Source organism: Cydia splendana, chromosome 18 (genome assembly GCF_910591565.1).
Source record: "Cydia splendana chromosome 18, ilCydSple1.2, whole genome shotgun sequence".
Lineage (NCBI taxonomy): Eukaryota > Metazoa > Arthropoda > Insecta > Lepidoptera > Tortricidae > Cydia > Cydia splendana.
Genome location: NC_085977.1, coordinates 11,354,456 through 11,370,464, shown reverse-complemented (window position 1 = coordinate 11,370,464; position 16,009 = coordinate 11,354,456). Strand labels below are relative to the sequence as shown.

Genomic DNA, 16,009 nt, shown 5'->3' with positions numbered 1-16,009 from the left:
AACCATGAGGTAAGCCAGTGGTAGCCAAGTTCTCCCCGCGTCCTGTAGCTTGCACCAAACATTTATCGCGATACTAAGAGACAATAGCGCCATTATCCAAGCTGCGCGGGTTAACAATGAGCCGAACGCTGATTAAGCGGTTCCCTACCGTTCGTAAATTATTTTGTTCCTACACACCGCTATAGAATGAGATCTGCTTTTGTAACGCACCCGCGGACTTGGTAATGAAGACGTTGAAATATTTTATTAATATTGAGATTATCTTTTGTAAGGCTCATTGCCACAAGTTTTTTGCCACAGTCGACACAGGCGCATTATGAAGAGTTTATAAAGAGCACGAAGATATTTACACATAATTTAGGTGCAATTTTATTCTTCGAAATGTAAATTAGGATAGGAACAATAGTTTTACATTTTGTCAATTTGCATGTTCGGAGTAGGTCAATTTAAGCATATCATTGAATCTAAAAATAAACGTTATTATAAACTAAAACTTAAAATAACTAAATAAATCTAATATAAAACTACTAAAAAAATACACAATGCAATATAAATCAATACTTTGAGATATATTAGGTGACGAAAAAAACACGGAAAAATGAAGAGTTTATACTTAGTCAATAAACTATCTACAGATCATGGCTTCAGCCATATTTGTGCAGCATTTGCTGAAGACACTGATCTAAACTGAGCCTTTATCATATTTTCTTTTGTTTAAATGGAGAGGTATTATTAGTTTGTTCACGTTCCGTACAAAACTTTGTTCACGGAACACTTATGGGATCACTTCGGTCTTGAAAATCAATTAAATGCGTTATTCTTAGAGACCGTTTGACGTAGATATTTTAATTTATTACGAGTATGTTCAGTGAACTGACCACGGCCTTATTGTCAGTGTCCTAGATGCGTTTATGTTTTTGGAAAGTTGGCTTATAAGATATTTGTGAACTTGACTGTACCTATGGACCAAGGGCCATCTGACATAGGTACATACCATAAACGGCCGAGAAGGCAAGCCAGCGTCTGATCTATAGCTACATTGTAGCCTGAACAACTTTCGTTTGATAGCCTTACTTATACCAAAGAGAATTTAGACTAGAGGAATATTGTCAAAGTAAATGATGTAGTCAGTACATTTACTGCCATCTTTCGACACAACTGATTAACACTTTTAGAACGCCATTTGACTTTGATCCTTATTTTTTGACAGATATGTGTCAAATTTGTTAAATGACAAAAAGTATCGCCATCTACTCGACGATAGGCCAAAGGTATGGTGCAATTTTCTCGAGCAATGGCGCCATACCGTTGGCGTTCTAAAAGTATTCATCATTTGTGTCGAAAGATGGAATGATCTTTTATTTATGTAGACGTGTGACGTTCATAGTTGACAAAACTAAAATTTGATCCAACGATTGTGACAACTTGACAGGTTAGCGTCACCCATACGACTAACTAAATATAGGTTCCGTAACCTATATTTAATAGCTCACGATCGTGCGCCTGGTACCATATCTATGGAAAGATGGCAGTTTATGTTACTGACTACATAATTTACTTTGACAATATTCCTCTATTTAAAATTATCTTTGCTTATACATTTTGCCATAAAACTACGACGAACTAGTATCTCAAGGACAGCTTTATGGAACAACCTGGCGGTCGTATATCGCTAAAATCAGTATGTATCTTTAATTATATAAATAGAAGTACATACTTAATACATCCGATAACTCAACCGTTTGTCACAGCGGTAATAATTCAAAAGAAACCATTACATGGCAGCACGGAATATGTATATGCTGTCGAACAAGGCCCAAGCGCCGCAATTTTATCAGTTCATCTATTAAGGACCTTGTTGCTTTGAATTAAGAGATAAATTAGCTGAGTAAAGATTTGTGCATAATGTTGCGATATCCGAGGACGCGTACGGTTGATGTAGCCTTCTTCCTGGACTGTTCGTACAACTGTGTTCTTTCTTATAATGACGAGTTTAGACTGAAGTTTTTTTTTAATTCGGTATTATTATATAAAAGGTTAAGGTAGATAGGGGCCGATATAGACGGACTGCAACCCGACTGCAACCTTGTATGGGAACTGCACGCCGACGTTGCAGTTGGCGTGTATTTCCCATACAAATTCCTGTACCGGGCCTATATAATTCCAAAAACACTATAGATAACCTGATAGTTACAATTGTAAGTCCAACGTCTAAAAGTGGAAAACTTCTTTCTATACAAAACGAAGTCCCCAGTTTTCGCTCTGGACATTACCTATAGAAAATATTTTTACAAAATTTGGTGTAGTTTAAGCTATGCCCTTTCGTTTAGGTAACAGATTCGGTTTATAAAATTAAAAAAAAATATAACATTATTAATCTAACCTACAACCAAAAAGAATAGATACATAGTATAGAGGGGTCCTGTCATTGAAAATTTTGTAGTCACTGTAAATTTACTGCCATCTATCGACACACGACTAAAACTCAAAATGAAAACGTATAAAGTTATCATAAAATGTATATATGTATATGGATAAATGATTTTATTATTTTTATATCATTTTGATCCATGTTCCTTCACTAATATCTATGTATTAAAATTGTTAAATATGAAACGGTGTCGTCACGCCATCTAGCCGAGGATAGGCTAAAGGTGTGTGCGCCATCTATTCGAGAATGACTTTTGCTTCAATTCCGAGGCACGTTTTTTCTTTAGACTTTATTCGTCTTATACGAAGTTAGATATGTCTTTGCTACAACAATACAAAGCCGGCACAATAGGGTATTTGACGGTATGTAAAATAAATTATTTTACACCATGGGCTTGTGCACAAATCACGCGAGGTTCGAGAGGGGGGGGGGGCACGAAAAAAGGGAGGGGGGTATAAGGAGACCTCACGTATATTTTTTTACAGTGAACGAAACTAAGAAAAAATACCTACCACATGAGTAGATACTTTGTCTCGGTTTCGTTAAACATAAATCTCCACTCCGAACTTCAAAATAGCGAGTCTTATTTACAAAATTTTGGAGCGCGTGGCCTTGACCGGTCGGATACAAAAAAATACACGTGAGGTTATGTGGGGGAGGGGGGTAGCCAAAAACCTCACCAAATATCACCGAGGGGGAGGGGGGTCAAAAAGTAGCCGAAAACACCTCGCGTGATTTGTGCACAACCCCTATGCATGAAGTAAAGCACCAGAAGATTAATAGAGAAACGTAGACAGCAGTTATTTTAAGAACAATTTCTATTTTAAAACCCGTATAAACCTATAAAAAAGTAGGTAATTTGATTGTGACGTCATATGCTAGTGTTTCATATAAATTCCATAGTAGAAGAATCGTTTTGACAGTTCAAAAAAAGAAACTGATTGACTAGTATTCAAATACCCTATATTGTGCAAAGGCCTTTATGCACTTGTCGGCCGCCTGGGTGGGTCAGAGCACAATTATATTTATCGCCGGCACCGGCGTCGCGCGCGGCATGAATCAGCGCGCGGCCGATACGTCGTCGGACCGACAGGCACGTGAGAATACCGCTTAAGTGGAAATCTAATGTCATCCATACGAAAACTTTGATTTCAACATTTTCGAGACTGTTCTCTTTCATCGTGGGAAGAAAATAAATAAAATGTAAGCTAATGTTCCGTCCCCAACTGCATATTCTCGTATATTATCCTTTACCAAAATTTAACATAAATATATGCGTATGTTATGAATGTAGGTAGGTACCTGAATTTCTCATCTATTAAGCAGTTTTTAATTTTATGTAGGTACCTATTACTTTTACAATAGCGATATTTTAGGGAATTGCCTTGTGTTAACCCTGTTTAATGTTGGTGAATAAAACTGATTTTTTCGTTTAATGTTGGCGAATAAAGCTTCAGCTGCAGCCGACGCTGGAGGTCCTGAGTTCGAATCCCGGTACGGGTATTTATTTGTGTGTTTACCACGAATGTGTGCTTCTGAGTTACAGTTCGACAAGAAATTGTAGAAATTTTTTGCTGTCCTGGGCAAATTTATGGGCGCCAATAAGCTTCAACAGACAATACTTACATATTATAATGTAAAGATCCATACTCGTATATCCATCTCATTCTGATGCATAAGTGCGTCCTGTACGTTTGCTGTTTGATGGGCCAAATTTTATTTTGTTGTCGTTTTTTTGATGTTCAATATCGATAATATTCGATGGATAGTTCCTTATTATGTACTATATAACCCCAAATGAATTCTGTTTATAGGAATATAATTCATTTTTAGTATATGATGGCCAGTTATTGACTATTTACCCTACTAGGTATTGCAAACAATATTCCAGCAATATTTTAATTAGTAGACTTATTAAAATGCTGATACTCGTACAATCAAAAATGTCTTAAATCTGACGATTAGATATGATTATTTATCTTGGATTTGATAAAATAAAATAACTCACAGACTGATAGCACGATATGCGCCTTCATGGCGCAATGCCGATCACTCTCCATTGCAAACATGGAGTTTAAACTACTGTTTCTTGTATTACTTGTAGCCGCAACAGCTTACGCTGAACCAAAAAGCTATGAAGGCTATAAAGTTTACAAAGTTGTTCCCAAAACAGCTGATGAAGTGGAAAGTCTGCTCAAAGTGAAAATAAGTGGTGTATCCGAGTTTTGGGATGAGAGTGTTGATGTAAACCAAATTGTAAAGATAATGGTATCGCCAGCACATGAAGCAGAGTTTATTGAAATTCTACAAAGAAATAAGATTGAAGCGACGCTAGTGATTGACGATGTGCAAAGGTATGTGTGTTTGTTAGTGTGTTAGTGTTCTTATAAATGTATGTTATTATGCATAATATTTCTTTACCAGTTTATGGTATCATAATAATATGTAACTGTGCATAATTAGGTCATTGGTCAGTATAAGCAGTGCAATTTTCTCAATGGCTTATTGTGTTTTATTAGGTAGTATATCTACATTTTATGCTCGACTTGAGATAATGACAATATATTTTCATTTGAAACCCTAAAAAAAGAAAATAATGAAACATATAAAATAAAAGTAAAGGCAGCATACAAACTTTCGAGTGAACTTCTCCAAAAGTTAGAGTAAAATAATCCGATTATTTGTACTATTATTACACTTGAAATGAAAATAAGATAAGGACGTTACTATTGAATTAACTAGAGGCAATATTGGACAACATGGGGCGATAGGCAGTATTTGTAAAGATACTTTTAGTAATTCTATATGTTTGACAATTACAGAGCCATCGATGACCAGATAATTCCGGTCTCCAGACGTAAAGGAAGCGGTAGCAGCAGTGGTAGACCCAGTAGTGGTAGTAGTGTAAGTGGTAGACCAGGGTCTACCGGTAGCAGCAGCAGTGGTACAGGAACCACCGGCAGCAATGGCTTTTTAACCTATTACGCGTATACAACTGCAAGTCTTCGTCGTAACAGAAGAACGTATCAACGTAATGCCGACACATTATTCTCATTCACATGGGACAGATACCACACATTAGATACCATATATTCCTGGCTTGATGAATTAGCAGAGGCTTTCCCAAACATTGTGAAAACAGTAGTCATGCCAGGTCAAAGCGTAGAAGGTAGAGAGATCAAAGGAATCATCATTGACTACCACCCAGAGAGAACGGAGAAGAAAATTGGTATGTTTGAGGGCGGACTTCATGCTAGAGAGTGGATTTCACCAGCAACTGTTACATGGATAATTAAAGAGTTTTTGGCGAGCGATGACCCTGAAGTTGTAGCGTTGGCTACCAGTTTCGAATGGCATATCTTCCCTGTTGTCAACCCTGATGGATACTCTTATACCTTCACAGACGTAAGTAGTTAGGTAACATTATTTAAATGTGAAACACTAATTCAAGGTAGTTAGCTCACCCATATATGTATTCGTGACCCACGGTTTGGTATATTTTCAGCGAAGACTGTGGAGGAAGAACCGCAGTAGAGTTAATTTCACCTCCTGTGTGGAGTCCGGTGTTGAAGATGACTTGAGCAACGGCGTCGATCTCAATAGAAACTTCGAATTTGAATGGAACAGTAAGTTTAATCTATCTAAGGAAGACTATCCAACAACAACTCACATAACATAGCAATATGGTAGTTACTTAAATGACTCAGAACCAAGAATAATCTTCAGTTTTTAATAGTTATTTCTTATACAGAATCTAGAGCTACATAGACTGGAATTTTTATGAGTCGATCGAGGTTGTTCGCAAATGCCTTGGATTATGAAGTTCTTTTGCTAATCTTCTATCCTTTCTATAAATCCTTAATTATAATAAGCATCATAGTCTACTTTGTTAGCACGGTAATTGCAAGGGAACTTAACTGCCTCTAACTTTAATATTACATTATTTTCAGCGGCGGGAACATCAGAGGATCCCTGTTCTAACCTTTTCCCGGGGCCGTCACCAGCATCAGAACCTGAGACTCAAGCCATCCAACAATACGTCCTGAATCTAAGGCAGCAAGGAGAGATCATTTACTACATTGCATTCCATTCCTACACTCAGTTAATCGTCGTACCGTACAGTCATCTGGATGCGAACTGGTCGTTGCAGATTCCAGATTTTGCTAACATGGTTAGTTGCTTAATATACTTTTTAAAGCTTTTTGTATGGTCCTTGTTTTGATACCATCATTGAGTCTACAGTAGATCTTCAGATTTTATAGTGTTTTTGATATTTATGTTCTTCTCCTAAATATTTACTTAATAAAATAACCAAAGGCAACATTGTACTTATTCAATTTGTTTTTAAAACGACGTTTTACTCTTTTTTTTTTTAATTATTATTTAACAGGACCTTTATAAAATCGCCAATTGGTCTGGCCTTTAGGTTGTGCCAAAGAAATACAGACACAAATGCTTGTAAACACAATATATTTACTAATGGCGTTATTCGATCATAAACGTGCTAGGCTTGTAAAGTTTTATGAATAAGGGGGTAATTTAGTTTCGTTTTATTTTAGTTTGAAATAGCTGCGAGAGCAGCTGACGCACTAGCAAGCAGGAACGGCACTACATACAGAGTTGGTCTTTCAGTGGACGTTATGTGTAAGTTATCTTTTGAAACTTTATCAAATTCCGTAATAAACTGTTGTTTTAGATGGATAAAGTTAAAATCGGTTCTCTAAAAGTTCATACTTGGTCCCGTACGCTTCAAATTTCAGCTAAGCAAACTTGGTGTTTTAAAATGCAATATATATTTAGTGTTTGCTTAAAACTTCAATATAAATATAAAATAATAATACATAAATATTATAGGACATTCTTACACAGATTGACTAAGTCCCACAGTAAGCTCAAGAAGGTTTGTGTTGTTTGTGTTGTTCAATATAAACTATACTCTTTTACTTTTGACTATATTTGCACGTGTATAATAAAGAAATAGACTTATTATGTTTCCAGAAGTATGAGTAATATTCATAATAACAAAAAACTATGCACTAACAAGTACATAGTAGGTTGTAAGCATGCAATTATGAATAATTCACTTCTGAATTAAGTAATGAAGTTTTCCAAAAGTTTGTGTACTTATGAAATGCAAATATAATTAAGTATTATAATTTTACGACTTTTGGAGATAGTATGAACAATTTGTTGACCTCCTTACTCCTGTATACGGAGCATGTAAAAAATATAAATACTTTACCGTTTCATGTTATAAATCTACTGCCGTAAAATCCTATTGCTTTAGAACCCTATAATTGTATATAACTGCTTTTATGTTCTCCATAGACTTGATGAGCGGTACGAGTTTCGACTGGGTTAAGAGCACCGGTGTTCCAGTATCTTACCTAATAGAACTTCGAGATGTGGGCGAATACGGTTTCCTGTTACCGGCAGAACAAATCATCCCGAACAATCTAGAAATCATGGATGCTTTACTTGAGATGGACAGAGCGACAAGAGATCTAAATATTTACACGCGGCAATCTTCTGCGGGAACCATTGTGACGTCAGTGCTTTTGGTAGCATTTGGTGTTATAATCACTGTGATCTATTGAAAGGACTTTTCAGATAGTAACCTGTATTTATTCTATTTTGCGACAGTTACGTGTGATATTATAATATTATTATGTCAAATTATAGCTTATATTTCTTGCATTTATAGTCACTAAGCTAAGCCGTGGAGAAACAGACAGACGAAAGTGGGGAAACTATTAAGTATTCTTGTTATTCATAATTATTGTTTATCAAAATTCTCAATATTTCACTTTTTACTTTTATAATAAACATTATTCAACATTTATTTATGTTTTTATTTAATTTATAAACATTAAAAAGACTCATAGGTGAACTAAAAATTTTATAGAAAGATTATGATTTTATCCGTCCGATATTTGGTGAATTTTGGTACATTCTAATACTTGGTAGTTTAAAGAATCGCAAAAAAATTACCAGCTTCCTTTCTGCCTTAAGGCCAAAGTATAAAGTGCTATTAATTTATCTAGTAGGCATTATTTGTGATTTTTGAAATAACTGATACTCCCTGCACCTTAAGCAAAAGTGAACAATAATGAATATAATTAGGGCGAGCGAAGCGAGCCCTATCACTAATCGACGAACTATGCATTCTTGTGGTACACTTTACGGAAAAACTACTGCACTGTTAGGTTTGAAATTTAACATAGTAATTTAAATTCATGTCTAGATGTGTTATCAAACATAAAAATATCATTTTATAAACCTAAAAAAATAAAATAAAGTTATAACACTTTGTATTACTACTAGCGCCATCTGTTGGCAAAATGATGAATTAACATTCGTGCTAATGTTAATTATTTCTTTCTCTAACAGATGGCGTTAGTAATAAATAAATATTGGACATTCACAAATTGACTACTTAAAAAGGCTTGTGTTGTGGGTATTCAAACAATACGATACCTATGTGGTGTTTTCAAGTTCAATAATGTCGATGCCGCTTACGCCATTAACAGCGATGAATACCAAAGTGGGTACAATTTTGGATTCAACCCACCTCGCTTCACTTGGTTTGATTCCCATTTTAGCAATTAAGTTTTTATGAATACCTACTAGAACAATCAATCTTGCTGTATATTTACTGCGGAGGTCAATTTACTCGTATGTTTTGTGACGCTGACGATGTGATGATCAGTCATGTTGTGTTAGCAAACTTAAATCGGGTATTTTCAGTTCGAGATACAGTTTTGGCGCCATTCATTTATTACGTAAGACGATTTTGGGGTGGAGGGGGGTCGAACATATCTTATTTTTTCTTACAAGGGGGTGGGAGGGGGTTTTCATAGTTCTTAAAAAGTAAGATCACAAAGATGCGATATTTTTTTTTAATTTCTATGAAATTATGACGTTTAAAATAATACTTCCACACTCTATGCTATCAAACACGGTGCAGAGTTAGCTTAAACGAGCTCAAGTACCTTTGTACAGGTACAAATAAACATTCATAAAAATATTTTTTTGAAAATAAATTATATTGGTGGCTGGACGGGGTCAGCCTATTCTTATTATTTCTTACATAGGGGAGGGAGGGGGTCAAAAGCTGGCAAAAATTGTCTTACGTAATTAATGAATGGCGCCTTTACTGTTACTATTGCTTGGAACTGCTAAAATTATAAATAAAGATTAGCATAATTAATACAAACTTCAGTGACTTAGGGCCGATACAGACGGACTACAACCCGAGTGCAACTTGCATGGGAACTGCACGCCCATCGAAACGTAGGCGTGCAGTTCAGCAAAATGACCCAGTACCCTGGCAGTACCTAGTGGAACTCAGGTTTGGTGTAACAAAGGCACATTATGGTTTGGTCATCCGACTCATCTTGATGAGCACTTAGGAGAGTAGTACCCAAGATAGAGCCGATGCCGAACCCTGGCAGTACCTAGTGGAGCTCGGGTTTGATGCAACATACATAGACACACGCTGTTTTGGATATCCGACTCGTCATGATGATCACTGGGTAGATCAGTACTTTCAGTACCCAAGATAGCTGATGCTGAACCCTGACAGTGCCTAATGGAGCTCGGGTTTTATACAACATAGGCACACGCTGTTTTGGTCATGCAACTCGTCTTGATGAGAACTTAGGAAAGTAGTACCCAAGATAGAGCTGATGCTGAACCCTGGCTGAACCTAGTGGAACTCGATCAGGTTTGATGCAACATAGACACACGCTATTTTGGACATCCGACTCGTCATGATCAGCACTTGGGAGAACAGTACCCAAGATAGAACTCATGCTGAACCCTGGCAGTACCTAGTGGAACTCAGGTTTGTTGCAACATAGGCACACGCTGTTTTGGTCATCTGACACGTCTTAATGAGAACTTGGAAGAGCAGTACCCAAGATTGAGCTGATGCTGGACCATGGCTGTACCTAGTGGAACTGTGTGTGTTAGTTTATGTGCGGAGCAGCGTGATTACCGCCAGTAGGTGTCCAGACGGGATAGTTTTTTGATCAATTGTGTGGAGCGGACGCAAAAATAAATTCAAGAACATTGGCTCGCTGACCCAACATTATGTAGGAAAGCCAGTTGGGTTCCTTGCAAAAAGTACTGGGCGACCGTGTAGGATGTAATGCACTTATGAAATTGTATATTACGTGTGGATGATATTGGCAATTTGATTTTGTCGTCTGGACACGTTTTTAAAGGACAAAGTAAAAACTGTAACAGACAGGCGTACCGGACAGCAACCGGTTCGGTACGTTAAGGTAGAAAACCTCCGCGAGCCCTTACAAAGCTCTGCTTTTTGCTAGTTCTAATCTTCTTTTAGGCAAACTGTAGGTTGCACGGTTTGTAGATTGATTTGAAAATCCCTTGGCTAACTTAACTATGATGACGACATCAAATCCATGGCAATCTGCTTACTTATCATGATATCATGGCAATTTGCTTATCATGATATGATTAAATTTATATCAATCATTTAGTTGTTATCTTTAGACTTATAATTCGAATTAATAAAATTCTTTGTGTAAAATGTAATCTAAATTTGTTATTAAAGACTCGAATCTTTGCTTGCAGTTTTTTGTAGAATCTCGAATCATTTCTATCTAGAGTCAAATTAGATAATTTGTAATATAATTCCATACACATTGTCTTCACATGTTCATCAGTAGAAAAAGCGTATATATTTTAATAGGTACATTGAAATAAAAGCATAAAAACTTTATTCATATGTATGTACGGCTACAATATAAGTACAGTTTTGTTTCATCTCAACAATCTCAACATACTACACAATGGCGGCAATTGTAAATATAATAGTGCAGTCTGGGTATTACATGTTCTTAATAGGACGATGAGATAACAGAATATTAAGTATTAGTAGGTGCAACGGTTATAAAATATCAATATACTATCATATCAACACGAAATAGTACTTAATCCCTAGATTACTATTATGATAAAATTAACGATAAAACCTGATAACGACATTAAGAAGCACGACCTAAATGCTTTTTATTTATGCGCGATTAAAACAAATCACACGTATTCGGAAGGAGTTAAAATGGTTTTCAAAGTAATAGCCCTTTTGGGGCTCTTAGCTGTAGCAAATGCTATGGTGAGCTATGATAACTACAAAGTTTACAATATTGTGCCGAAGTCAGAAGCTGAAGTGCAAATGCTTAATGATCTGAAGAAAGACGGTTATGAATTCTGGACGGAGATATATGAAGTTGGCAGCGAAGTGAGAATCATGGTGGCTCCTGTTGAAGATGAGGAGTTTTCGAGTTACGTCAAAAGTGTAAATCTTGACGCGAAGGTTAGCATTGCTAATGTGCAAGAGTAAGTACATCATATTCATATTTGAAACTAAGCTAGGTTTATATTTAGAAATAAGCAAAAGAAAGGAAGTTGAAATTTTAAATATGAAATAACATCAGTAGTTAACTTTTGGTGACATGTTTTGAGATCATGATGACAAGTGTTATACTTGGAGAAAACAATGTAGCAAACGACTGGTTTAAATATCAGATTGAGATTAATAGGTCTTATTGCAAAATTTTCTGATAAAGGAAACAACATACGTAACCTCAACATCATTTGTCTTTTTAGGTTAATAGACGCTCAACTGAAGACCGCAATCCCCAATGCTAATTCCCGCAGCAGTACACTGGGTGGCATGTCTTGGGACAGATACTACGGCTTGGAAAACATCTACAACTGGTTGGATGAGCTAGAAACTCTTTACCCTGATGTGGTCACTACAATCAATATTGGGAACACTTTTGAAGGCCGTCAGATTAGAGGCATCGTCATTGACTTCAAGCCTGGTGAGAGAGGCGAAAGACCATTGACGGCGATGATTGAAGCAGGCATTCATGCCAGAGAATGGATCGCACCAGCCACCGCTACATGGATCATCAAAGAGTTTTTGACAAGTGATGACCCTGCAGTCAGGAGCATGGCGGAGACATTCGTGTGGCATATTATTCCGGTTGCTAACCCTGATGGATATGTTTATACTTTCACTGATGTAAGTGATAAAATGTTGAATAAAACTATGATCTGCCGCTTTGCCGAAGTGAGGCCCCCTAAAAATGCAGGCTGCGGTCGAACTGACGACGTCTCCCTAGTAGAACCAAGTTTTTTTTTGATATTATAAATTAATAGTGTCTAGTAGGTACTGCGACCATGTGCACAAGTTTGCTATAAATTTACATACTAGAATATCAAACAAAAGAGATAATTAATACAAGACAATTAAAACAATTAACGGCTTAATTGCCATTAAATAATTGGTAAGCCTAACATAAGTAAACGAATGTAATACTTAATTCCAGGATCGAATGTGGAGGAAAAACCGAAATACCGCCAACCACGTCATGTGTGGAACTAATGCTGATTCAGGCAATGGTATTGACTTGAACAGGAACTTTAACTTCCAATGGATGGGTGAGTAAGAGTATACCATTTTGTGAAGGAGAGAAAAAAGAAACTTAATCGATTTTATTTCTATTAACAAACGAGAACGAAAAGGACATGGTTTTTCACGCTCTTTTACGGAATGCAATGTATCATGTTGCAGTCACTGGGGCCTCAGCTAACCCGTGTGATCAGACCTACGCCGGCCCCTCCGCGGCCTCCGAGCTCGAGACCCAAGCCATCTCCAACTACGTCCTCACACTGCAAAGTACTAGCGAGCTTATCTACTACCTGGACTTCCACTCATACTCGCAAATGATCCTAGTGCCCTACAGCCACGTGAGTGGCATTGACGTACTGCAGGCACCTAACTACGGTGATATGGTAATTAAACAACATTTTCTATAGGTACTACTTTAGTTGAACATCATGGCTTGTGATTTCAAAGTGTATATCCGGAATGCGGGTAGGCAGGTAGGCTCAAAATGTTACTTGACGTATTCGTATTGCAATCGAGAAGACTAAACTTGAACGTGACTTGAGGTTTTTTTTTTGGTTTATATCTAAAGGTTGATTGTCGACCTGAGGTTGTTGTTGTTGTTGAGGAGGTTGTTGGTCGATTTCACTCGAGAGAAATCTTTTAGGTTTATCATTTATTTATCATTTATCATCATTTATTTATTGACTAACTTACATTAACAGGTATACCAAACATGTAAGTTATAAACATAACAAATTATGTATTGTATTACTACTATACTATATACATGACTAATACCTAATACTAAATTATGACGGTATAGTCGTGGATGTGGCGATAGACTCCAAATATAAGTACCGAGTTTTAGGGGGTAAGGAGAATGTAACCGAGAAAATAGCTTAGATGGAATGAATCCTTTACAAAGATTACTAAGGAAATTCGTAAATAGGGTCAGTGCCGGATTTGCAGTCTTTGCCGCCCTAGGCCCCAGACCCTGTAGCCGCCCTTTTCTCAGCACTCATTTTGAGTTATTTCTTGTTACCATCAGCGATTTTTTTGTCACAATTTGGCGCCCCTAATATCTTGCTGCCCTAGGCCCGGGCCTACTTGGCCTTAGGGCAAATCCGCCACTGAATAGGGTCACATGCATTAATATATTTATGTAAAATTCGTTTTTTCGGTTTATAATATTTTATTTTTTAAACTATGGAAACTTGCACTGTTGCATTGCACCAAAAATATCAACATACCTATTATGTTTCAGTTTGAAGTCGCTATCCGCGCTGCAGAAAAGTTGGAGGCCAGGCATGGAACGCGCTACACTGTCGGCACATCTGAAGAAATTTTATGTAAGTTGCCTTAATAAAATTAATTCCAATAAAAACCTGAAAATATACTTACGAAAAAATTTGCGAACGTGCAATTATGCGGTTAGCTGTTTTGTAACAAGATTGACAACCAGAATGTTTACCTGTTTCAAGTTTACCTATAGAAATATTCACTTTTTAAAAAGAAATTTTAAACTATGAGTTAAATTTATATTTTTTCTTCTGAATCTTTGTCTCATAGGAATATTTAAAACAAATTTCAGATGCTGTGACTGGATCAAGCTTTGACTGGGTAAAGGGAGTCGTGGGCGTGCCGATCGTGTACCTCTTCGAATTAAGAGACGTCGGCTTCTACGGGTTCTTACTGCCCACAGAGGACATTATCCCCAATAATGAGGAAATCATGGACTCGCTTATAGAACTGGATAGGGTGACCAGACAGTTGGGTTACTATTCTGGAGCAGGGACTGTCTTCAGTTCTGTTGTGTCGTTGGTTATCTCTGCGTGCATGTTGGTACTGCTCCAATAATACGGTACCTACTATAAAATAATATGTTGATATTTAATTCAGTAAACATTAGTTTATACTGGTGACACATTAGTACAATCAGGAGATATATCGGAGCAGACAAGGCGCGCAAAAATATCTGCACATGCACTTTAACGCCCTGATAATAGAGGCTTTGCCTAGATATTTATCAACACTCCGCTGTACAAATTGCATGCCAGTTCCTATATTAATTGAGTTATGTAAATTTAATTTATATTTTTAATAAAAGTGCCAAAAGGTGTTATTGCTTTTCATTTCTTATTTTTATCGAATCACGAAATCTTTCATTTTTAATATCACCTGCTAGAACAAAAAAATCTGTTGCTTTAACCTCTAGCCGCCCAGACATCAAAACTTGCCAAGACAGTTGCAGTTTTGATTTGTGAAAATTAAGATTCAAATTAGAATGTAATGTCAGACCTTTTTATAGGCATCTGGGCGGCTAGAGGTTAAGAAGAAAAGGTCAAGAGTATTACTATCGATATTGCATTTTTATCAAAATGTACACCCCACAAAATATTTTATACGAGTACATAAGTATTTGATACTCGTACTTGTGTAACCATTAAAACTTTGCGCAACAAAGTAAACCTTACAACGACTAACTCAAAAACCACAAAATCTATCAATGTCTTCAACAAGCTGTAATAAATCAAGTAAGTAGTTCGTTTCCCCGAGTTGTTAACTAATTAGTGTAAGCCATAAAGACAACAAAGAGAATGCTATGCCTCCCCGGGGACTCGAACGCGCAATAGCTATTTGCAGGTACAATGCGGTTTTGGACTTTATTTTGAGATAATTTTCTTAATTAACTTGGGAAAAGACATTATAAGTTAGGATTAGGTGAATATTATGAGATTTATGAGGCGTCTAATTACCTTAATTTACTGACAATATCTATCCGGATCTCGCGCAGATCAGCGTCCAACACATCCGCCCATCGATACCTAGGTCGGCCGACCGGGCGGCGTCATATCGGTTTTCCCTCAAACGATAGAAAACTGGCGAGAAACGGTACAGGACCGGGATCAGTGGCGAGCAGTCGTGTTGGAGGCCAAGACACAATTTGGGTCGCTGCGCCAGAGGAGTAAGTAAGTAAGTACTGACAATATCTGGGAGACCGAGCTTTGCTCGGAAAATATATAAAAACTCAAAAATGCGCGTTTTTCCTGAGATAAGACCTAGCTACATCGATTTATCACCCCGGAAAACCCCCATATAGCAAATTTCATCGAAATCGTTAGAGCCGTTTCCGAGATCTCCGAAATGTATAA

General features: G+C 36.9%; 1 protein-coding gene across 1 annotated transcript; it reads left to right on the top strand.

The window, feature by feature from the left end:
• Positions 1-4,465: 4,465 nt before the first annotated feature.
• LOC134799658 (uncharacterized) lies at positions 4,466-14,714 on the top strand. Its single transcript, XM_063772099.1, has 12 exons — positions 4,466-4,785; positions 5,254-5,836; positions 5,937-6,057; positions 6,382-6,602; positions 6,991-7,075; positions 7,760-8,025; positions 11,403-11,797; positions 12,068-12,488; positions 12,796-12,907; positions 13,041-13,261; positions 14,122-14,206; positions 14,449-14,714. Exons 1-12 carry the CDS (start codon positions 4,466-4,468, stop codon positions 14,712-14,714), a joined length of 3,096 nt encoding a protein of 1,031 aa, XP_063628169.1.
• The last annotated feature ends 1,295 nt before the right edge of the window (positions 14,715-16,009 follow it).

Excerpts from the sequence above, each read along its gene's own strand:
- LOC134799658 (XM_063772099.1), top strand. The coding sequence starts at position 4,466 with ATGGCGCAATGCCGATCACTCTCCATTGCAAACATGGAGTTTAAACTA. Across the intron at positions 5,837-5,936 it reads ACTCTTATACCTTCACAGAC|CGAAGACTGTGGAGGAAGAA; the intron begins GTAAGTAGTTAG and ends GTATATTTTCAG. Across the intron at positions 11,798-12,067 it reads AGCATTGCTAATGTGCAAGA|GTTAATAGACGCTCAACTGA; the intron begins GTAAGTACATCA and ends TTGTCTTTTTAG.